At 42.8% G+C, this 17,995-nt stretch overlaps 1 protein-coding gene across 2 annotated transcripts in view; it reads left to right on the forward strand.

The window, feature by feature from the left end:
* Snx4 (sorting nexin 4) overlaps positions 1-17,995 on the forward strand; it is an 80,143-nt gene that overhangs the window by 30,100 nt on the left and 32,048 nt on the right. For both annotated transcript variants that reach the window (XM_045148430.1, XM_045148431.1), the window contains exons 7-8: positions 10,641-10,713; positions 17,816-17,877. In XM_045148430.1, coding sequence (XP_045004365.1) covers positions 10,641-10,713; positions 17,816-17,877 — 135 coding nt within the window. The remainder of the gene's footprint in view (positions 1-10,640; positions 10,714-17,815; positions 17,878-17,995) is intronic.

The raw sequence follows: 17,995 nt of genomic DNA on the forward strand, positions 1-17,995 counted from the left end.
TTTGCCAATATTTTGTTGAGAATTTTTGCATCTATGTTCATGAGGGAGATTGGTCTGTAATTTTCTTTTTTTGTTCTATCTTTGCCTGGTTTTGGTATCAGGGTGATGCTGGCCTCATAGAAGGAGTTTTGTAGAATTCCTTGTTTTTCTATTTCCTGGAAAAGCTTAAGAAGCAATGGTGTTAGCTCTTCCTTAAAAGTCTGGTAAAATTCAGCAGTGAATCCATCCGGGCCTGGGCTTTTTTTAGTTGGGAGATTATTGATAACTGTTCGGATCTCCATGTTTGTTATAGGTCTATTTAAGTGATTAATCTCATTTTGATTTAATTTAGGTAGGTCATATAGATCAAGGAAATCATCCATTTCTTTCAGATTTTCATACTTTGTGGAGTATATGCTTTTATAGTATGTCCCTGTGATTTTTTGAATTTCTCTGGAATCTGTTGTGATGTTACCTTGTTCATCTCTGATTTTATTAATTTGTGTCTCTTCTCTCTTTCTTTTGGTCAGATTTGCTAAGGGTTTATCAATCTTGTTTATCCTTTCAAAGAACCAACTCTTTGTTTCATTAATTCTTTGGATTGTTCTTTTTGTTTCTATTTCATTAATTTCTGCCCTAATCTTTATTATTTCTTCCCGTCTACTGATTTTTGGTTTGCCTTGTTCTTCTTTTTCCAAGGCTTTAAGGCGAAGCATTAGGTCGTTTACTTGCGACCTTTCTAATTTCTTAATATAGGCACTTAAGGCTATAAATTTACCTCTTAGAACTGCCTTCATTGTGTCCCAGAGATTTTGGTATGTTGTGTTCTCATTATCATTTGACTCTATAAATTTTTTGATTTCCTTTTTGATTTCTTCATTGACCCACTCATCATTTAGTAGTGTATTGTTTAGTTTCCATGATTTTGTGTATGCTCTATAGCCTTTCTTGCTACTGATTTGTAGTTTAATTCCATTGTGGTCAGATAGAATGCAAGGAATTATTTCAATTTTCCTGAATTTGTTAAGATTTGCTTTGTGTCCTAATATATGGTCTATTTTAGAGAATGTTCCATGTGCTGCTGAAAAGAATGTATATTCTGCAGCCTTTGGATGAAATGTCCTGTATATATCTGTTAGGTCCATTCCTTCTATGACCATATTTCGTCCAGATGCCTCTCTGTTTATTCTTTCCCTGGATGACCTGTCAATTGATGAGAGTGGGGTGTTAAAGTCACCCACCACCACTGTGTTTGGTGTTATCTGTGACCTTAGTTCTAATAGTGTTTGTTTGACGAATTTGGGAGCCCCCATGTTAGGTGCATATATGTTTAGGATTGTAATGTCCTCCTGTTGGAGTGTGCCCTTAATCAGTATAAAGTGACCTTCCTTATCTTTCTTGACTAACGTCGGACTAAAGTCTACCCTGTCTGATATTAGGATAGCAACCCCTGCTTGTTTTCTAGGCCCATTTGCTTGAAACACCGTCTTCCAACCTTTCACCCTAAGGTAATGTCTATCCTTTGTAGAAAGGTGAGTTTCTTGGAGACAACAAATTGTAGGATCCTGCTTTTTAACCCAGTCTGCAAATCTATGTCTTTTCGTTGGGGCATTGAGACCGTTGATATTAAGAGATATTATTGAAAGGTGTGTATTTATGTTTGCCATTTTTTTGTGTGTGTGTGTTTCTGTTTCTACCTGTGCTCTCTTCTGTTAACTGGTATTTGAGTATAGCTTGTTTTTTCTAGGTTCCTTATATGTGTGCTTTTCCTTTTGTTCAGCATGGAGGATTCTATCAAGTATTTTCTGTAGAGCTGGTTTTGTCTTCAAATACTCCTTTAACCTGCTTTTGTCATGGAATGTCTTTATTTCTCCATCTATTTGAATGAATAACTTTGCAGGATTTAGTAACCTTGGTTGACAGTTGTTATCTTTCAGAACTTGGAATATATCACTCCAAGCCCTTCTGGCTTTAAAAGTTTGTGTTGAATAATCTGCTGTAATCCTGATGGGCTTGCTTTTGTAGGTAACTTGATTTTTCTCTCTAACTGCTTTCAATATTTTTTCTTTGGTGTGTGTGTTTGGAAGTTTGATTATAATATGGCTAGGAGAGGTTCTTTCTGGGTTTTGTCTGGCTGGTGTTCTAAAGGCTTCCTGTATCTGTATTGGTACCTCTTTCCCAATTTGGGGGAAATTTTCCTCTATGATTTTGTTGAAGATGCCTACTATGCCTCTGGAGTGGAGTTCTTCTCCTTCTACTATGCCCTGAATTCTTATTTGGATCTTTTCATAGTGTCCCGAATATCTTGAAATTCCCACTCATACTTTTCTATAAGTTTGTCTTTCTCTTTGTTGGACTGCATTAGGTCTGCCACCTGGTATTCTAGCTTAGATATTCTGTCCTCTCCCTCATCCATCCTACTGGTGAGGTTTTCTACAGAGTTTTTTATTTCATTAACTGTGTTCTTCATTGCTAGTAATTCTGACTGGTTTTTCTTTATTATTTCTATTTCCCTATTTATGTCTTGTATTGCCTTCTTTATTTCATTAAATTGGTGTCCTGCCTCTTCTTTGATTCCTTTGATTTCCTCTTTGATTTCTTCCTTGATTGTTTTCATGTGTTCTTTGACCTCTTTGAACATATTTATAATTATTCTTTTGAACTCTTTCTCAGGCATTTCCTCTAACTCTTTCTCACTGGAGGACATTTCTGATGCATTAATACTTTTAGGTGGATTTATATCATCTTGCTTTTTAGTGTTTCTTGTGTTATAATGTATATATTTTTGCATCTTGGATTAAGTTAATGCTTGGATTTTCTAGCTAGCTGTGTATTCTTAGCTGTATCAATTGATTTGATGTAATATATTTTCAGGGTAAGACCTTAAGGTGTTAGGTGTGGCTCTTAAGACTCTCAGAGTATCTACAAAGATGTTCTTAGGGGTTGAGATTCCCTGCTATAGGAGTATTCAAGCAGGCTGAGTGGAATAAAATACAGGTAGATTCTAAAATTTAACTAAACACTGTACACATTCAATCAAAAACAGCCCCGAGTATGTATGCAAGAGTAGTTATTATAATGACCAGATCCTCTGTCAACAAAGAGGTTTAGATTTCTGGTCTGTTGAGGGATCCAAGTCAGCTTGTGACCAAGTGAGACCCTTCCCTGGTACAATCCCAGTTACCTTGGGTGATTTTGGTCTCAGTCAAGTTGCTGCCTGGGTCGTCGGGCTGCTGTTCTGATTTGTGGAGCTGGGCACTTGCTTTTCCTACGGGGCAAACTGAGCCGCTGCTGCTGCCTCTGCTGCTGCTGTAGCTGCCACTGCTGGAGCCACCACTGCTGCTGAAGCTGCTGCTGCTGTGTCCACTGCCGCTGCTCCCCCTGAAGCTGCTGCTGCAGGATCTGCCGCTGCTGCCGCTCCTGGGTCCGCTGCTGCTGGGGCCGCTGGTACCGGTGCCTGAGCCGCTGATGTTGCTCCCGAACTCTGCTCCTGCTTGGGTCCCGTTGTCAGCCCAAGTTGGCGTGGCCGGGACCCGGGCCGCTGCTCTGTTCGCTGGAGCTGGGTTCAGGCGGTGGGGGAGGGGAGGGAGCCGCGGCTGCTCTGGTTGTCTCGCTGCTCCACGTGTTCTTCTACCTCGCGGTCTGCTCCTCCGCTGCTCGCTGCCGCTCTCCCCTCACGTTTCCCGAGTTGCAGAGAGCGCGGTGTGAGGGAAAATCCCGCACCTGGCTTGTCCTGCGGCTCGAGCCGAGTCTGGCGGCTTTCTGCTGCACTGCGGCCGCGGCGGTTGGCCGAGCTGCCGGAGATGCTCTATAACTCTTCTACTTCTCCACTGCCGCTTCAATTTCCTATACACCTCACTTTTTAATAAAAGTGTGTATTTTGCTGAGTTTTTTTGGTCTTTTTCCCCCCTAGGCTGCTTTGGCGTGGTACCTACGCCTCCATCTTAACCGGAAGTCCCTATTTATTTCTTGATGAGGGAGAATGGACGTGCCAGGGCTTCTTGTCCCTGCAAATGAACTCCAGATGCATGTGTCACTCTGTCCATCTGGCTTTACATTGGTACTGGGGAATTGAACCCAGGCCATCAGACTTTGCAAGTAAGGGTCTTTAAACATTGAGCATCTCTCCAGCCCCTATAATAGATTCTTTATATATATATTTTTATTTACTTATTTGAGAGAGCAAAAAAGGGGGAGAGGGAGAGAATGGGCATGCCAGGCCATCCTCCACTGCACATGAACTCCAGACACATGTGCCCCCTTGTGCATCTGGCTTACATGAGTCCTGGAGAATCAAGCCAGGATCCTCTGGCTTTGCAGGCAAATACCTTAACTGCTTAAGCCATCTCTCCAGCCCTATAATACAGTCTTTTTTGTTTGTTTGTTTGTTTGAGGTAGGGTCTCACTCTGGTCCAGGCTGACCTGGAATACATTATGTAGTCTCAGGGTGGCCTTGAACTCACGGTGATCATCCTACCTCTGCCTCCCGAATGCTGAGATTAAAGGTGTGTACCACCGTGCTTGGCTCAATAGATTCTTAATATGTAGAATATTTCATTTGGAGTCAAGCTGACACATTACATTATTACTCATGCCATTACTAAAACAGTATATGTCACAAAAGTTTTGTCTTTTGGGGTTTTTTGTTCTTGTTTTTTGAGATAGGCTCTCACTGTAGCCCAGGCTGACCTGGAATTCATTATGTAGTCTCAGGGTAGTCTTTTTGTTGTTGTTGTTGTTTTTAGTTTTTTTGAGGTAGGGTCTCACTCTAGCCCAGGCTGACCTGGAATTCACTATGTAGTCTTAGGGTGGCCTCGAACTCACGGGTATCCTCCTACCTCTGCCTCCCAAGTGCTGGGATTAAAGGCGTGCGCCACCATGCCCAGTGTATGTATTTGAGAGCAAAACGAGGCAGAGAGAGAGAATGGGCACACCAGCACCTCTAGCCACTATTAACCAACTCCAGATATATGCACTGCCTTGTGCATGTGGCTTTACCTGTGTACTAGGGAATCAAACCCAGACCCTTAGGCTTTGCTTAAACCATTGAGCCATCTCTCCAGCCCCACTAAACAATTTCATTCCACCCTGCCTTAAAGTCTAGAAAACCACAATGATTGTTTCAGAGAAATCGCCAAAATGCTTCTTCTAGTACTTGTTTTGTATGTGCTTACATTTCCCCAAGCTTGGCCATTAAAAGCAGCAAGGAAGACCTGAAGTCTTGTGTGTGACCGGAGCAGCTTTGTAAGTCAGTGTCTTAACACTGCACCTAAGGTTGGTTTGTGGCTACTTACTGAGCTCTTTATATTGTATTGCATGTGAACCAAGCCCATTAAGACAAAATCTAGAGAGTAAACCAACCAGATTATATAAAAGTGACTCTTTCTTCAGTAAGTAATCCTGACCTCTTCTGTCCTGCCCTTTCTTGCATGGTAGGAGTTTGAGTTTTTATGGCTTTAGTTGACAGTTTTTCTTAGCTGAATAAATAAAACTTTAACTTTATTTAAATCATGCACAAAATCTTCATTTTTTCTTTTAAAAAAAGCCAGGCCCCATTGTGGTTGATAAAGCTCAACCCCAAAACATGGTATCATGGCTGGTTAGCTCAGGCTCCATTCAGAGTCTATGAATGATCCCAATTTGGATCACAGGGTAAACTTTTTTCACTTTCTCGCTTTCATTATAGCTGGTGCTGTCTTTACTTCTTTTCTTCTCTTAATCTAAAATAATTAAAAGTCAACTCTTAACTAACTTACCTACTTCTTTTCCTTTTTTTTTGGTTTTTTTTTTTGAGGTAGGGTCTCACTCTAGCCCAGGCTGACCTAGAATTCACTATGGAGTCTCAGGGTGGCCTCGAACTCACGGCAGTCCTCCTACCTCTGCCTCCCAAATGCTGGGATTAAAGGCGTGCGCCACCACGCCCGGCTGGTTCCATTTTTTGTTTTGTTTTTTGAGGTAGGGTCTTGCTCTAGCCCAGGCTGATCTGGAATTCACAACAATGTCTCAGGGTGGCCTCGAGCTCACTGCGATCCTCCTACCTCTGCCTCCCGAGTGCTGGGATTAAAGGTGTGCACCACTAAAAAAAGGTTTTTTGTTGTTTTTGAGGTAGGGTTTCACTCTAGTTCAGGCTGACCTGGAATTCACTATGCAGTCTCAGGGTGGTCTTGAACTCATGGTGATCCTCCTACCTCTGCCTCTTGAATGCTGGGATTAAAAGCACTTGCCACCACACCTTAACTTTCAATGGAAAAAATTTTGTTTGTTTTGAGGGATTCTCAGATAGCTCAGACTGGCCTCAGATTTGCCATGTAGCCAGGGATAACCTTCAATTTTAGATCCTCCTGCCTCAGTCTCCCAAATCCTGGGATTACAGGTGTGTACCAGGCTGAATTTATGTGGTGGCTGGGATTGAATGCAGGACTTAATGCATACTAGAAAAGCGCACTCTGCCAGCCGAGCTGCATCCCAGCCCTAGTGTTCTCATTTATTTATTTATTTATTTATTTATTTATTTATTTATTTGAGAGCGACAGACACAGAGAGAAAGACAGGTAGAGGGAGAGAGAGAGAATGGGCGCGCCAGGGCTTCCAGCCTCTGCAAACGAACTCCAGACGCGTGCGCCCCCTTGTGCATCTGGCTAACGTGGGTCCTGGGGAACCGAGCCTCGAACCGGGGTCCTTAGGCTTTACAGGCAAGCGCTTAACTGCTAAACCATCTCTCCAGCCCAAGAATAGTGGATTTTAAGTGTTGTGTCCAGTGTTGATTCTCACAGCTTTGTGAGCTGTCTGTGTGATTAGCCGCACCACAGTAAACACTTGTCAAAGTTCCCTGAGGAGCCGGGTGCGGTGGCGCACGCCTTTAATCCCAGCACTGGGAAGCAGAGGTAGGAGGCTCACCTTAAGTTCAAGGCCACCCTGAAACTACATACTGAATTCAAGGTCAGCCTGGGCTAGTAAGACACTACCTTGAAAAACCAAACAAAAAAAGTTCCCTAAAGGAACCAGGCGTGGTGGCACATGTCACTGAGTTTGAGGCCACCCTAAGACTACATAGTGAATTCCAGGTCAGCCTGAGTTAAGAGTAAAACCGTACCTCGAAGTCCCCCCACCGCAAAAAAAAAAAAAAAAAATTCTGGAGTTCATTTGCAGTGGCTAGAAGGCATTCTATTTCTCTAGCAAATAAATGAATAAATAAAAATAAAATATATAAAAAATATTTTTAAGCCGGGCGTGGTGGCTCACGCCTTTAACCCCAGTACTCGGGAAGCAGAGGTAGGAGGATCGTTGTGGGTTTGAGGCCACCCTGAGACTACATAATGAATTGAAGGTCAGCCTGGGCTAGGGTGAGACCCTACCCCAAAAAATCAAAAGAAAATTTTTTAAATGGAGGAATTGGGAGCCAGGCATGGTAGCACATGCCTTTAATCTCAGCACTGAGAGGCAGAGGTAAGAGTATTGCTGTAAATTTGAGGCCAGCCTGCAACTACAGTGTGACTACCCTGGGCTGGAGTGAGACCCTACCTCAAAAACAAACAAAAAGCCTGGAGGATTTAGGAAGATCATCCAAGCATTGCGGGCAGTACATTCCACCATGTGGGAGTGGACTGGAGGGCAGGCAGAGCAGTAGGACAACTCAGGGTGAGAAGTAATGGTGCTGATGTTGATCTTGGGCACTGGCAGAAAGGCCAGAGCGGTGTGAATAGACTTGGGCAATATTGAGAAGGTGAAGCGGGTAGGCGAGACTTCATACTAGAAGGAATGGCTAAAGGGAAGGGAGAGGAAGTCCAGATGGCTTGCGGGTGTTACTGTTTATAGACTGCTGCCGAGCATGGGGAAGACTGGGGGGATAGGGAAAGCTAGGTCAAGCATTGAATATTTGAGTAACTACAAATGCCTCCTAACTAGCTGGCCTTATAGATCTAGAGTTTTAGGAGAGAGATTTGTGCTAGAGGTAGAAATGTGGAATGTGGCCATGCCAGTCATCATTCTGAAACTTTTATGAAGGACAAGACACATAGTGAATTTGGATGTACATTGAAAGCTTGCTTGGAAGATGGCTGGGAACCTAGGAGTCAGGTTTGGTTTACAGAAGATCAGCACCAAGTGATCTCGGGCTTAACAGCATCCACGTCCTGTGGTGAGCTCATTATAAATTCAAATCTGGGATGGAGGGATGGCTTAGTGGTTAAGGCACTTGCCTGGGAAGCCTCTGGACACAGGTTCGACTCCCTAAAACCCATGTAAGCCATATGCTCATAGTGGTGCACGTGTCGCGAGTTTGCTTATGGTGGCCAGAGGCCCTGGCACGCCTGTTCTCTCTCTGTCATAAATAAAAATAAGTAAAAATAGAATAAATTCACATCCATGAATGCCAACGGAGCTTCTGTATATACTACAGTTATCTACACACCTCTTCTATTGACAGACTTCAGATTGGTTTCTTGATTTTATTTATTTACTTATTAGAGAGAGAGAGAGAGAGAATGGGCGCTCCAGGGCCTCTAGCCACTGCAAACAAACTCCAGATGCGTGCATCTCCTTGTGCATCTGGCTTATATGGGTCCTTGGGAGTCGACTTTGGGTCCTTTGACTTTGCAAGCTAGTGCCTTAACTGCTAAGCCATCTCTCTGACCCTCTTGATTTTTTTTTTGTTTGTTAATTTTTGTCATTTTTCAAGGTAGGTTCTTGGCTCTAGCCTGGGCTAACATGGAATTAATTCACTATGTAATCTCAGGGTGGCCTCGAACTCACAGTGATACTCCTACCTCTGCCTCCCAAGTGCTGGGATTAAAGGAGTGTGCCATCATTTCCTTTTTTCTCTTGATTTTTTTTTAATTTATTTTTTATTTATTGGGGGTGGGGGGAGAGACATACATAGAGGGAAAATGGGCGCACCAGGGCCTTTAGCCGCTGCAAACAAACTCCAGATGTAGGCACCACCTTGTGCATCTGGCTTACATGGGTACTGGGAAATCGAACCTAGGTTCTTTGGCTTTGTAGGCAAATGCCATGGCCACTAAGCCATCTCTCCAGCTTAATTGCTTGATTTTTTGAGACAAGGTTTCACTCTGTAGCCCAGGATGGAGGATGGCTTGAAACTCCTAGAGATACCCTGCTTCAGATTCCAGAGTGCTGAGGGATTATAGCCATGAACCACCAAGTCTTGCTTTCAGTAGGTTTTTTGAATAGGAATTCTTCACATGCTTAAGTTGAAGATGTTAGATATGGGAGAAGGGAATGACTGCTATGAGAATAATGTCAGGAGTGAGTAGAGAATAAAATAAAGCCATGGAAAAACAGCATCAGTGTCAAAGGAACTATCTTTTTGAGGTAGGGTGTCACTCTATCCCAAATTTACCACATAGTCTCAAGGTGGCCTTGCATTCACAGTGATCCCCCTACCTCTGCCTCCCGAGTGCTGGGATTAAAGGTGTGCGCCACCATGCGCCCGGCTAAAGGTAACTCACTTTTGAGAACAAGTGCTAGCTGTACGCTGTCAAGAGGATAGAGTAAGAGCTCTAAAATGTATTGTTGGATTCGTCAGTCTGGCTCTGTCAAGAATATTTTGCCACTATAATATGGAGGTTACAGGCCTTAAAGTGAATTATTACCAGGGAGATGACAAAGGGGTAGATGTTTAGTGTATTAACAGCTGAGTATGTGGTCAAAGGACTTTGCATTTGAATGTGGTAGAGACTTGAGTTAATTGGCATGCTTAGGAGAACCTAGAAAATGTAAACTAGAAGTTACAGCCAGAGGAGAATCTACCATGGGAACAGATTCAAGGGAGAAGGTAGTAGAAATGATGTGGATTTGGTAGAGCGTTGACTGGCAGGCATGGAAGTGGGGGTCACTCTCATCTGCTGGCTCCTGAGTTGCCGGTGAAGCTCGGTTGTTGGAGAGTCACAGCTGGTGTATCAGATGCTTAAGAATTACTGAGAATCATGAAGATGGATATTAGAGACCACCGTTTGTTTCAGCATAAAGGTGTTGTGTTTTGTTTTGGTTTTGTTCTATTCTTTTCAAGTGGGTCTCACTCCAGCTCAAGTGGACCTGAAACTCACTCTGTAGTTCCAGGCTGGCCTCAGACTCATGGAGATCATCCCACCTCAGCCTTCTAAGTGCTGGGATTAAAGGCGTGAGCTTTTGCCAGCAGATTTTATCTCTGTCTCAGTAACATGTTATAGATTAAGAAGGATGTCATTTATTCTTGGCTTTCAAAAATATTTTTTTTTTAAATATTTTTTTAAATTTTTTTTATTTATTTATTTGAGAACGACAGACACAGAGAGAAAGACAGATAGAGGGAGAGAGAGAATGGGCGCACCAGGGCTTCCAGCCTCTGCAAACGAACTCCAGACGCGTGCGCCCCCTTGTGCATCTGGCTAACGTGGGACCTGGGGAACCGAGCCTCGAACCGGGGTCCTTAGGCTTCATAGGCAAGCGCTTAACCGCTAAGCCATCTCTCCAGTCCCCAAAAATATATTTTTGAAGTATAATTTTGAGCTTTTTGTTCCCTCATTATATTGGTTTTTAAATGTTTGGGGCCAGGATATGTTTAAATATAGTCAACTTTATTATTCTCAGCAACTGATATTTTGTATACAAAACTTTGACTCCATGTTTTCATGAGAAAAATAATGCTTTGTTTCCTATTTCAGGAGATTTACTGAAATTAAACACTACAGTGATGAATTACAGTCTGTCATCTCACATCTTCTTCGAGTCCGAGCTGTAAGTTATTCAGAGCGTTGCGACACATTTATAAGGAAGATGCTTGTCATTTAATCACCTTTTTTTTTTAAGGTTTAGAGAGACTTTATTATATTAAGAGAAGGAAAGAGAAAAATTAAATGCTAGAGAGAGCTTAGCAGTTCAGGCACTCAATTCCCTAGTGCCCGTGTAAACCAGATGCACAAGTTGGTGCATGTGTCCAGAGTTTATTTGCAGTAGCTAGAGGTCCTGGTGTTCCCATTCTCTCTTTCTGTATCTGCCTTTCTCTCCCTCTCTCTCTCTCTCTCTCTCAAATAAATACTTTTTTTAAAGTTCAGGGAGCTCCTGCCATTTGGAGGGCAGGAGGGAGTAGAAAGCCCATGTAGGGGGATGTCTTTCAGCTGGGCTGAGATGAGGGAAGGTTTACCAGAGCCTAGCCATTCAATAACCAGCCAAGAGAGTTTATTCTCCTGGTAAGGGTCTATTTATAACCTTACTATGGTGGGCTCCTCCTCCAGGCTCAGGTGAGCCAGAATGAGAGCTGATTGGTCTGGACTAGGGGCTGGATCAAAAAGAGGCCAGAGCCAGGTATGGTGGCACACACCTTTAATCCCAGCACTTGGGAAGTAGAGGTAGGAGGATTGCCATGAGTTTGGGGCCAGCCTGGGACTACATAGTAAATTCCAGGTCAGCAAACCCTATCTCAAAACAAAAAAAAAAAAAACAGCTGCTGCAAACGGACTCCAAACACATGTGCCACCTTATGCATCTGGCTTACATGGATCCTGGTGAATCAAACCTGAGTTCTTTAGCTTTGCAGGCAAGCACCTAAACCACTAAGGCAACTCTCCAGCTCTATAACTGTCTTTTTAAATCATTTGAACCTCAGAATTTAGAAGGGAGATTACCATGGAAGTCCAGAGGTGCAGGAGCCCACAAACCCAACAGTTGGTCTAATTATTATCTTGTGTACATTCTTAGGCCCATACAAAGCATTTGTTTGTTTTCTGAGGTAGGGTTTCTCTCTAGCTCAGGCTGACCTGGAATTAGCTATGTAGTCTTAGGGTGGTCTCGAACTCTAGGTGATCCTCCTATCTCTGCCTCCCGAGTGCTGGGATTAAAGACATGCGCTACCATGCTTGGCTTGTGTTTTTTCTTTTTTTTTTTTTTACAGCTTACATAATTGTAAACAATATCCCATGGTAATGCCCTCCCTCCCCCCACTTTCCCCTTTGAAACTCCACTGTCCTTCATATTCCCTCCCCCTCTCAATCAGTCTCTCTCTTATTTTGTTGTCATGATCTTTTCTTCCTCTTATGATGGTCTTGTGTAGGTAGTGTCAGGCACTGTGAGGTCATGAATATCCAGGCTATTTTGTGTCTGGTGGAGCACACTGTAAGGAGTCCTACCCTTCCTTTGGCTCTTACATTCTTTCCACCACCTCTTCTACAGTGGACCCTGTGCCATGGGAGGGTGTGTTCTGGAAGCAACATTTTTATCAACAAATCTAAACCAATTAATTTAACCTAGAAACAGGAAAAAACATGTAAGACAGTATGAAGTCTTGGCACCTGTAATCACCGTATTTATCAGTAATGGGTAGAATTTATGATGAGTAACTGACTTTTTTACAAAGTGTGTGTGTGTGAGAGAGAGAGAGAGGGAAGGAGGGAGGGAGGGAGGGAGGGAGGGAGGGAGGGAGGGAGGGAGGGAGGGAGGGAGGTGCAGAGTCCTTTGTACTTAGGCTGATTTATGATGATACTCCTGCTTCCATCTCCTGATTGCTGGGATTACTGACATACATAACTTTATTTCAGTTTCCTCAAGGTGTTTGGCATACTTAATGGCTGTTAGGCCTTGATCTAACTATTCCTTCTTCTTTACTCTCCCAGTTGATGGAATTATAGGCATATTGCACCATGCCTGGTACTGTATCTGTACTTCTTTTTTTTTTTTTTTTTTTTTTGGTTTTTCGAGGTAGGGTCTCACTCTGGTCCAGGCTGACCTGGAATTAACTCTGCAGTCTCAGGGTGGCCTTGAACTCACGGCGATCCTCCTACCTCTGCCTCCCGAGTGTATCTGTACTTCTAAATTCCAGTAAATAGTAAACTTTCTTGACTTCATAGTCTCCCATGATTAAATGAACTAGAAATTGAGGAATAATCATTGTACCTAGCCATAGAGTATAGCTGTAATACACATGGGGAAAAATGACTTTTCTCCATGTGTATTACAGTAAAGTACCAGAAAAATATACATCTACTCTGACCTTTGAGGATAATCTGGAAGGACCCTTACAGCTTGACTGGGCAACAGGTTTTCAAAGAGACTGATTAGAATCCTCTTGAAAGGAGATAGACTGAATGAAAGAGTGTACCGGTGACAGCCAGTGGGCCCGTTTCAGATGAGTCTAGACTGCGTATATAGTAATATTAACGCTGGGTGTGGGAAGTGGGTGTACGCCCTTCTGTTCTCTATGACAAATGGAGGCGCACTCTTTAGTCTGTTTTGTTTGCTTATTTGGCAATTCATTTTTTTACTTTTTTTTTTTGTTGTTTGTTTGTTTTTCGAAGTATGGTCTCACTGTGGTCCAGGCTGACCTGGAATTAACTCTGTCATCTCAGGGTGGCCTTGAACTCATGGCAATCCTCCTACCTCTGCCTCCCAAGTGCTGGGACTAAAGGCGTGCGCCACCACGCCCGGCTTTTTTAACTTTTTTTTATTAACAACTTCCATGATTATAAAAAATATTCTTAGGATCAAAAATAAAGACTCAAAAATTCTATCAAGCCCTTGTCCTCTCTACCTTTTGTTTCATTTTTCCAGGTGGGATCTCACTCTAGCCTCAGTAGTCCCAGGCAGGCCTTAACTCACAGCAGTCCTCCTATCTCTGCCTTCCAAGTGATGGGATTAAGGCCTGTGTCACCTTGTCTGGCTTTTTTTTTTTTTTTTTTCTGTCTTTTGAGGTAAAGTCTCACTCTAACCCAGGCTGACCTGGAATTCACTATGTAATCTCAGAGTGGCCTTGAACTCACAGCAATACTGCCTCTGCCTTCTGACTGCTGGGATTAAAGGCATGCACCACCACATCTGGCTTGGTTTGTACTTCTTTAATATTTGAAGATATCTATAATAGTATAGAAAAATAGAACTGGTGGTATAGTTTGGTTGTAAAGCACTTGCCCAGCATGCACAAGGCCTTGGGTTTGATCCCCCTTACACACACACACACACACACACACGCACATGCATGCACACACATTCTCTCTTTCTCTCTGTCTCTCAATATGGAATGAGAGACTAAAGGAAGAAAATCCTTATTCATATTTGTGAATCTCTTTACTGTACATTTGAGCACCCTTTTTTGTTGTTGTGACAAAATACCTTTACAGGAGATTTGTACTGCTCATAATTTTGTGGGTCAGTTTCTGGCGAGGGTCTCTGTTGCATCACACATGGCAGATGTCAGCGTGGTGTGAGCACATGGCAGAGGAGGATTGCAGGAAGGAGAGGCTGGGGAGGGGCCCACCTTACTCTTTATGATGGAACACTCATAGGAGCTTACTGGAGTCCCGTGAGGACTAAACAGACTCCTTCAGAGCTAATGGTCCTAGTGATCTAAACACTTTCCTACCCCTTTAAGGTTCCATCACCTATCATCACTATTTATTGAGATCATTTAACATTATTGTGTAGTCACTTATCAATATGATAACATCTAATATTTTAGTATTCAGTGGCTTTAGCAGTATAAAATATATGCAGCTCCTTTGGAAACCACTTTGGCTGAAAGTGTCAAAGTCTTGGGGCTGGGGAGGCGGTTCAGAGGTTAAAGGCACTTGCTTGCAATATCCTGCTGGCCTGGGTTTAATTCCCCAGTACTCACATGGAGCCAGATGCAAATAGTTGCGCATGCAACTGTCATCCAAGTGCCTGGACAGTGGAAGGTGGGCCTAGGAGAATCTGCAAGCGCTTGGGTCACTTCGTGTCGTCTTTCTCTGCAGTCTGGCACTTTGTTTGCAGCGTCAAGAGACCTTTTCAAAGATGGTGAAGCACAGATACCTTGAATTTGTCTTCTCATCTCCACACGTGTGCTGGGACCGCTACGGCCATATACACAAATAAACACCTAAATACATTTTGTGTCTGTGTATGTGGTTTTTTGAGGTATGGTCTTGCTCTAACCCTGGCAGACCTAGAATTCTCTGTAGTTTCAGAGTGTCCTTGAACTCAAGACGATCCTTCTACCTCTGCCTCCTGAATGCACCACCATACCCAGCCTCAAATATCTTTTTTTGTGTGTGTGTGGCTAAATACATTTTAAAAAATGCATCAGAGCTTTTAAACATCAGGACTCTTTTTTTTTTTTGTTGGTTTGTTTTTGGTTTTCGAGGTAGAATCTCACTGTAGCTCAGGCTGGCCTGAAATTTACTATGTTGTCTCAGGCTGGCCTTGAACTCATAGACTCACAGTGATCCTCCTACCTCTGCCTCCCAAGTGATGGGACTAAAGACGTCACACCTAGCTCAGACTTTTTTTTTAAATATATTATTTTTATTTACTTATTTGAAAGAGAGAGAAGACGGATGCGCCAGGGCCTCTAGCCACTACAAATGCACTCAGACACATGCACCACCATGTGCATCTGGCTTACATGGGTGCTGAGGAGTCAAACCTGGGTCCTTCTGCCTCGCAGACAAACACCTTAATCACTAAGCCATCTCTCCAGCCCTATGTCTTAAAACTTTTGAGATTCCTTAGGCAGAATCTCAAAACAAGGTGGTGGTTGCGGGGAGGGAGGTGCTACACATGTCCATATTCTAAAAATCACATCATCTGCTGGGTGTGGGGGCACACACCTTTAATCCCAGCACTCCGGAGGCAGAGGTAGGAGGATCACCTTGAGTTCGAGGCCAACCTGAGACTACATAGTGAATTCCAGGTCAGCCTGAGCTAGAGTGAGACCCTACCTCAAAAAGCCAAAAGAAAGGAAAAAAAAAAAATCACATTGTAGAACAGCGTGAAAAAAACAACAAAAAGGAAAAAAAATATCACATTGTAGAAAAGCGTGCCATGAAACTTTGTGCTTTTCATTGTTTAAACATACACTCCTTCAGTAGGGATAAGGGAAGCTTTTTTTGATGTTGTTTAAATTTTGGTTTTTTGAGGTAGGGTCTCACTCTAGCTCAGGCTGACCTGGAGTTCAGTATGTAGTCTCAGGGTAGCTTTGAACTTCGGTGATCCTCCTACCTTTGCCTCACAAGTGCTGGGATTAAAGGTGTGTGGCACCACGCCACCTGGCCAAGGAAAGCATTTTGCATGATGTCAGGTGATAATTGTATGGTGCTGTCAGATTTGGACTTTACCATAAGGAAACAATCTGAAGGAAAAGTTTCATGTTCAGAGATGCATTATAATACCTGAATGGGCTGGGAAAATGCTTGACATGCAAGCATAAGGGCCTGAGTTTGGGTCCCTAGCACCCACGTAAAAGCTGGGTGTTGGGGCATACACCTGTAATCCCAGCACTGGGGAGGTGAAGACAGGCTGATCCCTAGGGCTTACTGGCTAGCTAGCATAGCCAGATTGCTGAGCTATAGAGTTAGCAGGAGACCTGTCTGAAAGAATAAGGTAGAAAGCTACTGAGGAAAGATACCCGACACCACCTTCTGGCCTCCTCATACTTGAAAACGATTAAAGTAAACAGGAATAGCTTAAGATCCAACGAGGTTATCCAATAAAGAAAGCTTATATATGGGTGGGAGAGATGGCTTGGTGTTTAAGGGGCTTGTGTTCAAAGCCTTAAGGACCCAGGTTCGATTCTGTAGGTCCCACTTAAACTAGATGCACATAGTGGCACAGGCATCTGGAGTTCATTTGCAGTGGCTTGAAACCCAGGCACGCCCATTCTCTCCCTCTTTCTCTCTCTCTTTCTTCCTTCCCCCTCCTTCTCTCTCTCTAATAAATAAATAAAAACTTTATTTAAAAAATTAAAAAGAAGCCAGGCGTGGTGGCGCATGCCTTTAGTCCCAGCACTCGAGAGGCAGAGGTAGGAGGATCCTGTGAGTTAGAGGACACCCTGAGACTACATAGTGAATTCCAGATCAGCCTGAGCTAGGAAGACCCTACCTCAAAAAAGAAAATAAATAAATAAAAAGAAAACTTCCCAGAAAGCCAAGCGCCACATGTTCTCTCCCATATATGGATCCTAGCTACAGATGACTGGGCTTCTGCATGAGAATGAAAATACTTAATAACAGAAGCCAATAAGTTAAAAAGGAGACATAAAGGGAAGAGAAAGGAAGGGAGGAGGGTACTTAATAGGTTGATATTATATATATGTAAGTACAATGATTGTGATGGGGAGGTAATATGATGGAGAATGGAATTTCAAAGTTGAAAGTGGGGGGGTGAGGGAGGGAATTAACATAGGATTTTTTTTATAATCATGGTAAATGCTAATAAAAAAAAGAAAGCTTATATGACCCATATACTTAAAACTCAGTGGAATTTTATGCAGCTATTTTATATGGTATTTATTAACAATAGTATTAATCTTGTGCATCTGGCCTTCCATGGGTACTGGGGAATTGAACTTGGGTCTTTAGGCTTTGCAAACATGTAAACAGCTGAGCCATCTCTCTAGCTTTCCTCCCCCACTTCCTTTTTTTTTCTTTAAGATTTTTATTTTTATTTTTTATTTATTTGAGACAGAGAGAGAGGAAGAGAAAGAGAAAATGGGCACTCCAGGGTCTCTAGTCACCGCAGACAAACTCCAGATGCATGTGCCACCATGTGCACCTGACTTAACGTGGGACCTGGAGAATTGAACCTGGGTCCTTAAGGTTCACAGGCATGTGCCTTAACTGCTAAAGCCATCTCTTCAGCCCTTTTGGTTTTTTGAGATAGGGTCTCACTCTAGCTCAGGCTAACCTGGAATTCACTATGTAGTCTCAGTTTGGCCTCAAACAGTAATCCTCCTATTTCTGCTTCATATGTGCTGTGATTAAAGACATGTGCCACCATACCCAACTCTCCCCTTTTTCAATATATATGAAATTGTTAAAGTCATCTGTGCATAACTTTAACCTAATACCAATTTTCTGTTAAATATTTATTTCAGAGAGTAGCAGATCGACTCTATGGTGTGTATAAAGTACATGGGAACTATGGGCGAGTTTTTAGGTAAGTATTATGTAGTCTTAAATATTTACCTCTAATTAGCATTTTTGCTGAAAAGCAAAATTTTGTGCATCTGGTTTTATGTGGGTACTAGGGAATTGAACCCAGGTCATGAGGCTTT

Source organism: Jaculus jaculus, chromosome 4 (assembly GCF_020740685.1).
Source record: "Jaculus jaculus isolate mJacJac1 chromosome 4, mJacJac1.mat.Y.cur, whole genome shotgun sequence".
Classification (NCBI taxonomy): domain Eukaryota; kingdom Metazoa; phylum Chordata; class Mammalia; order Rodentia; family Dipodidae; genus Jaculus; species Jaculus jaculus.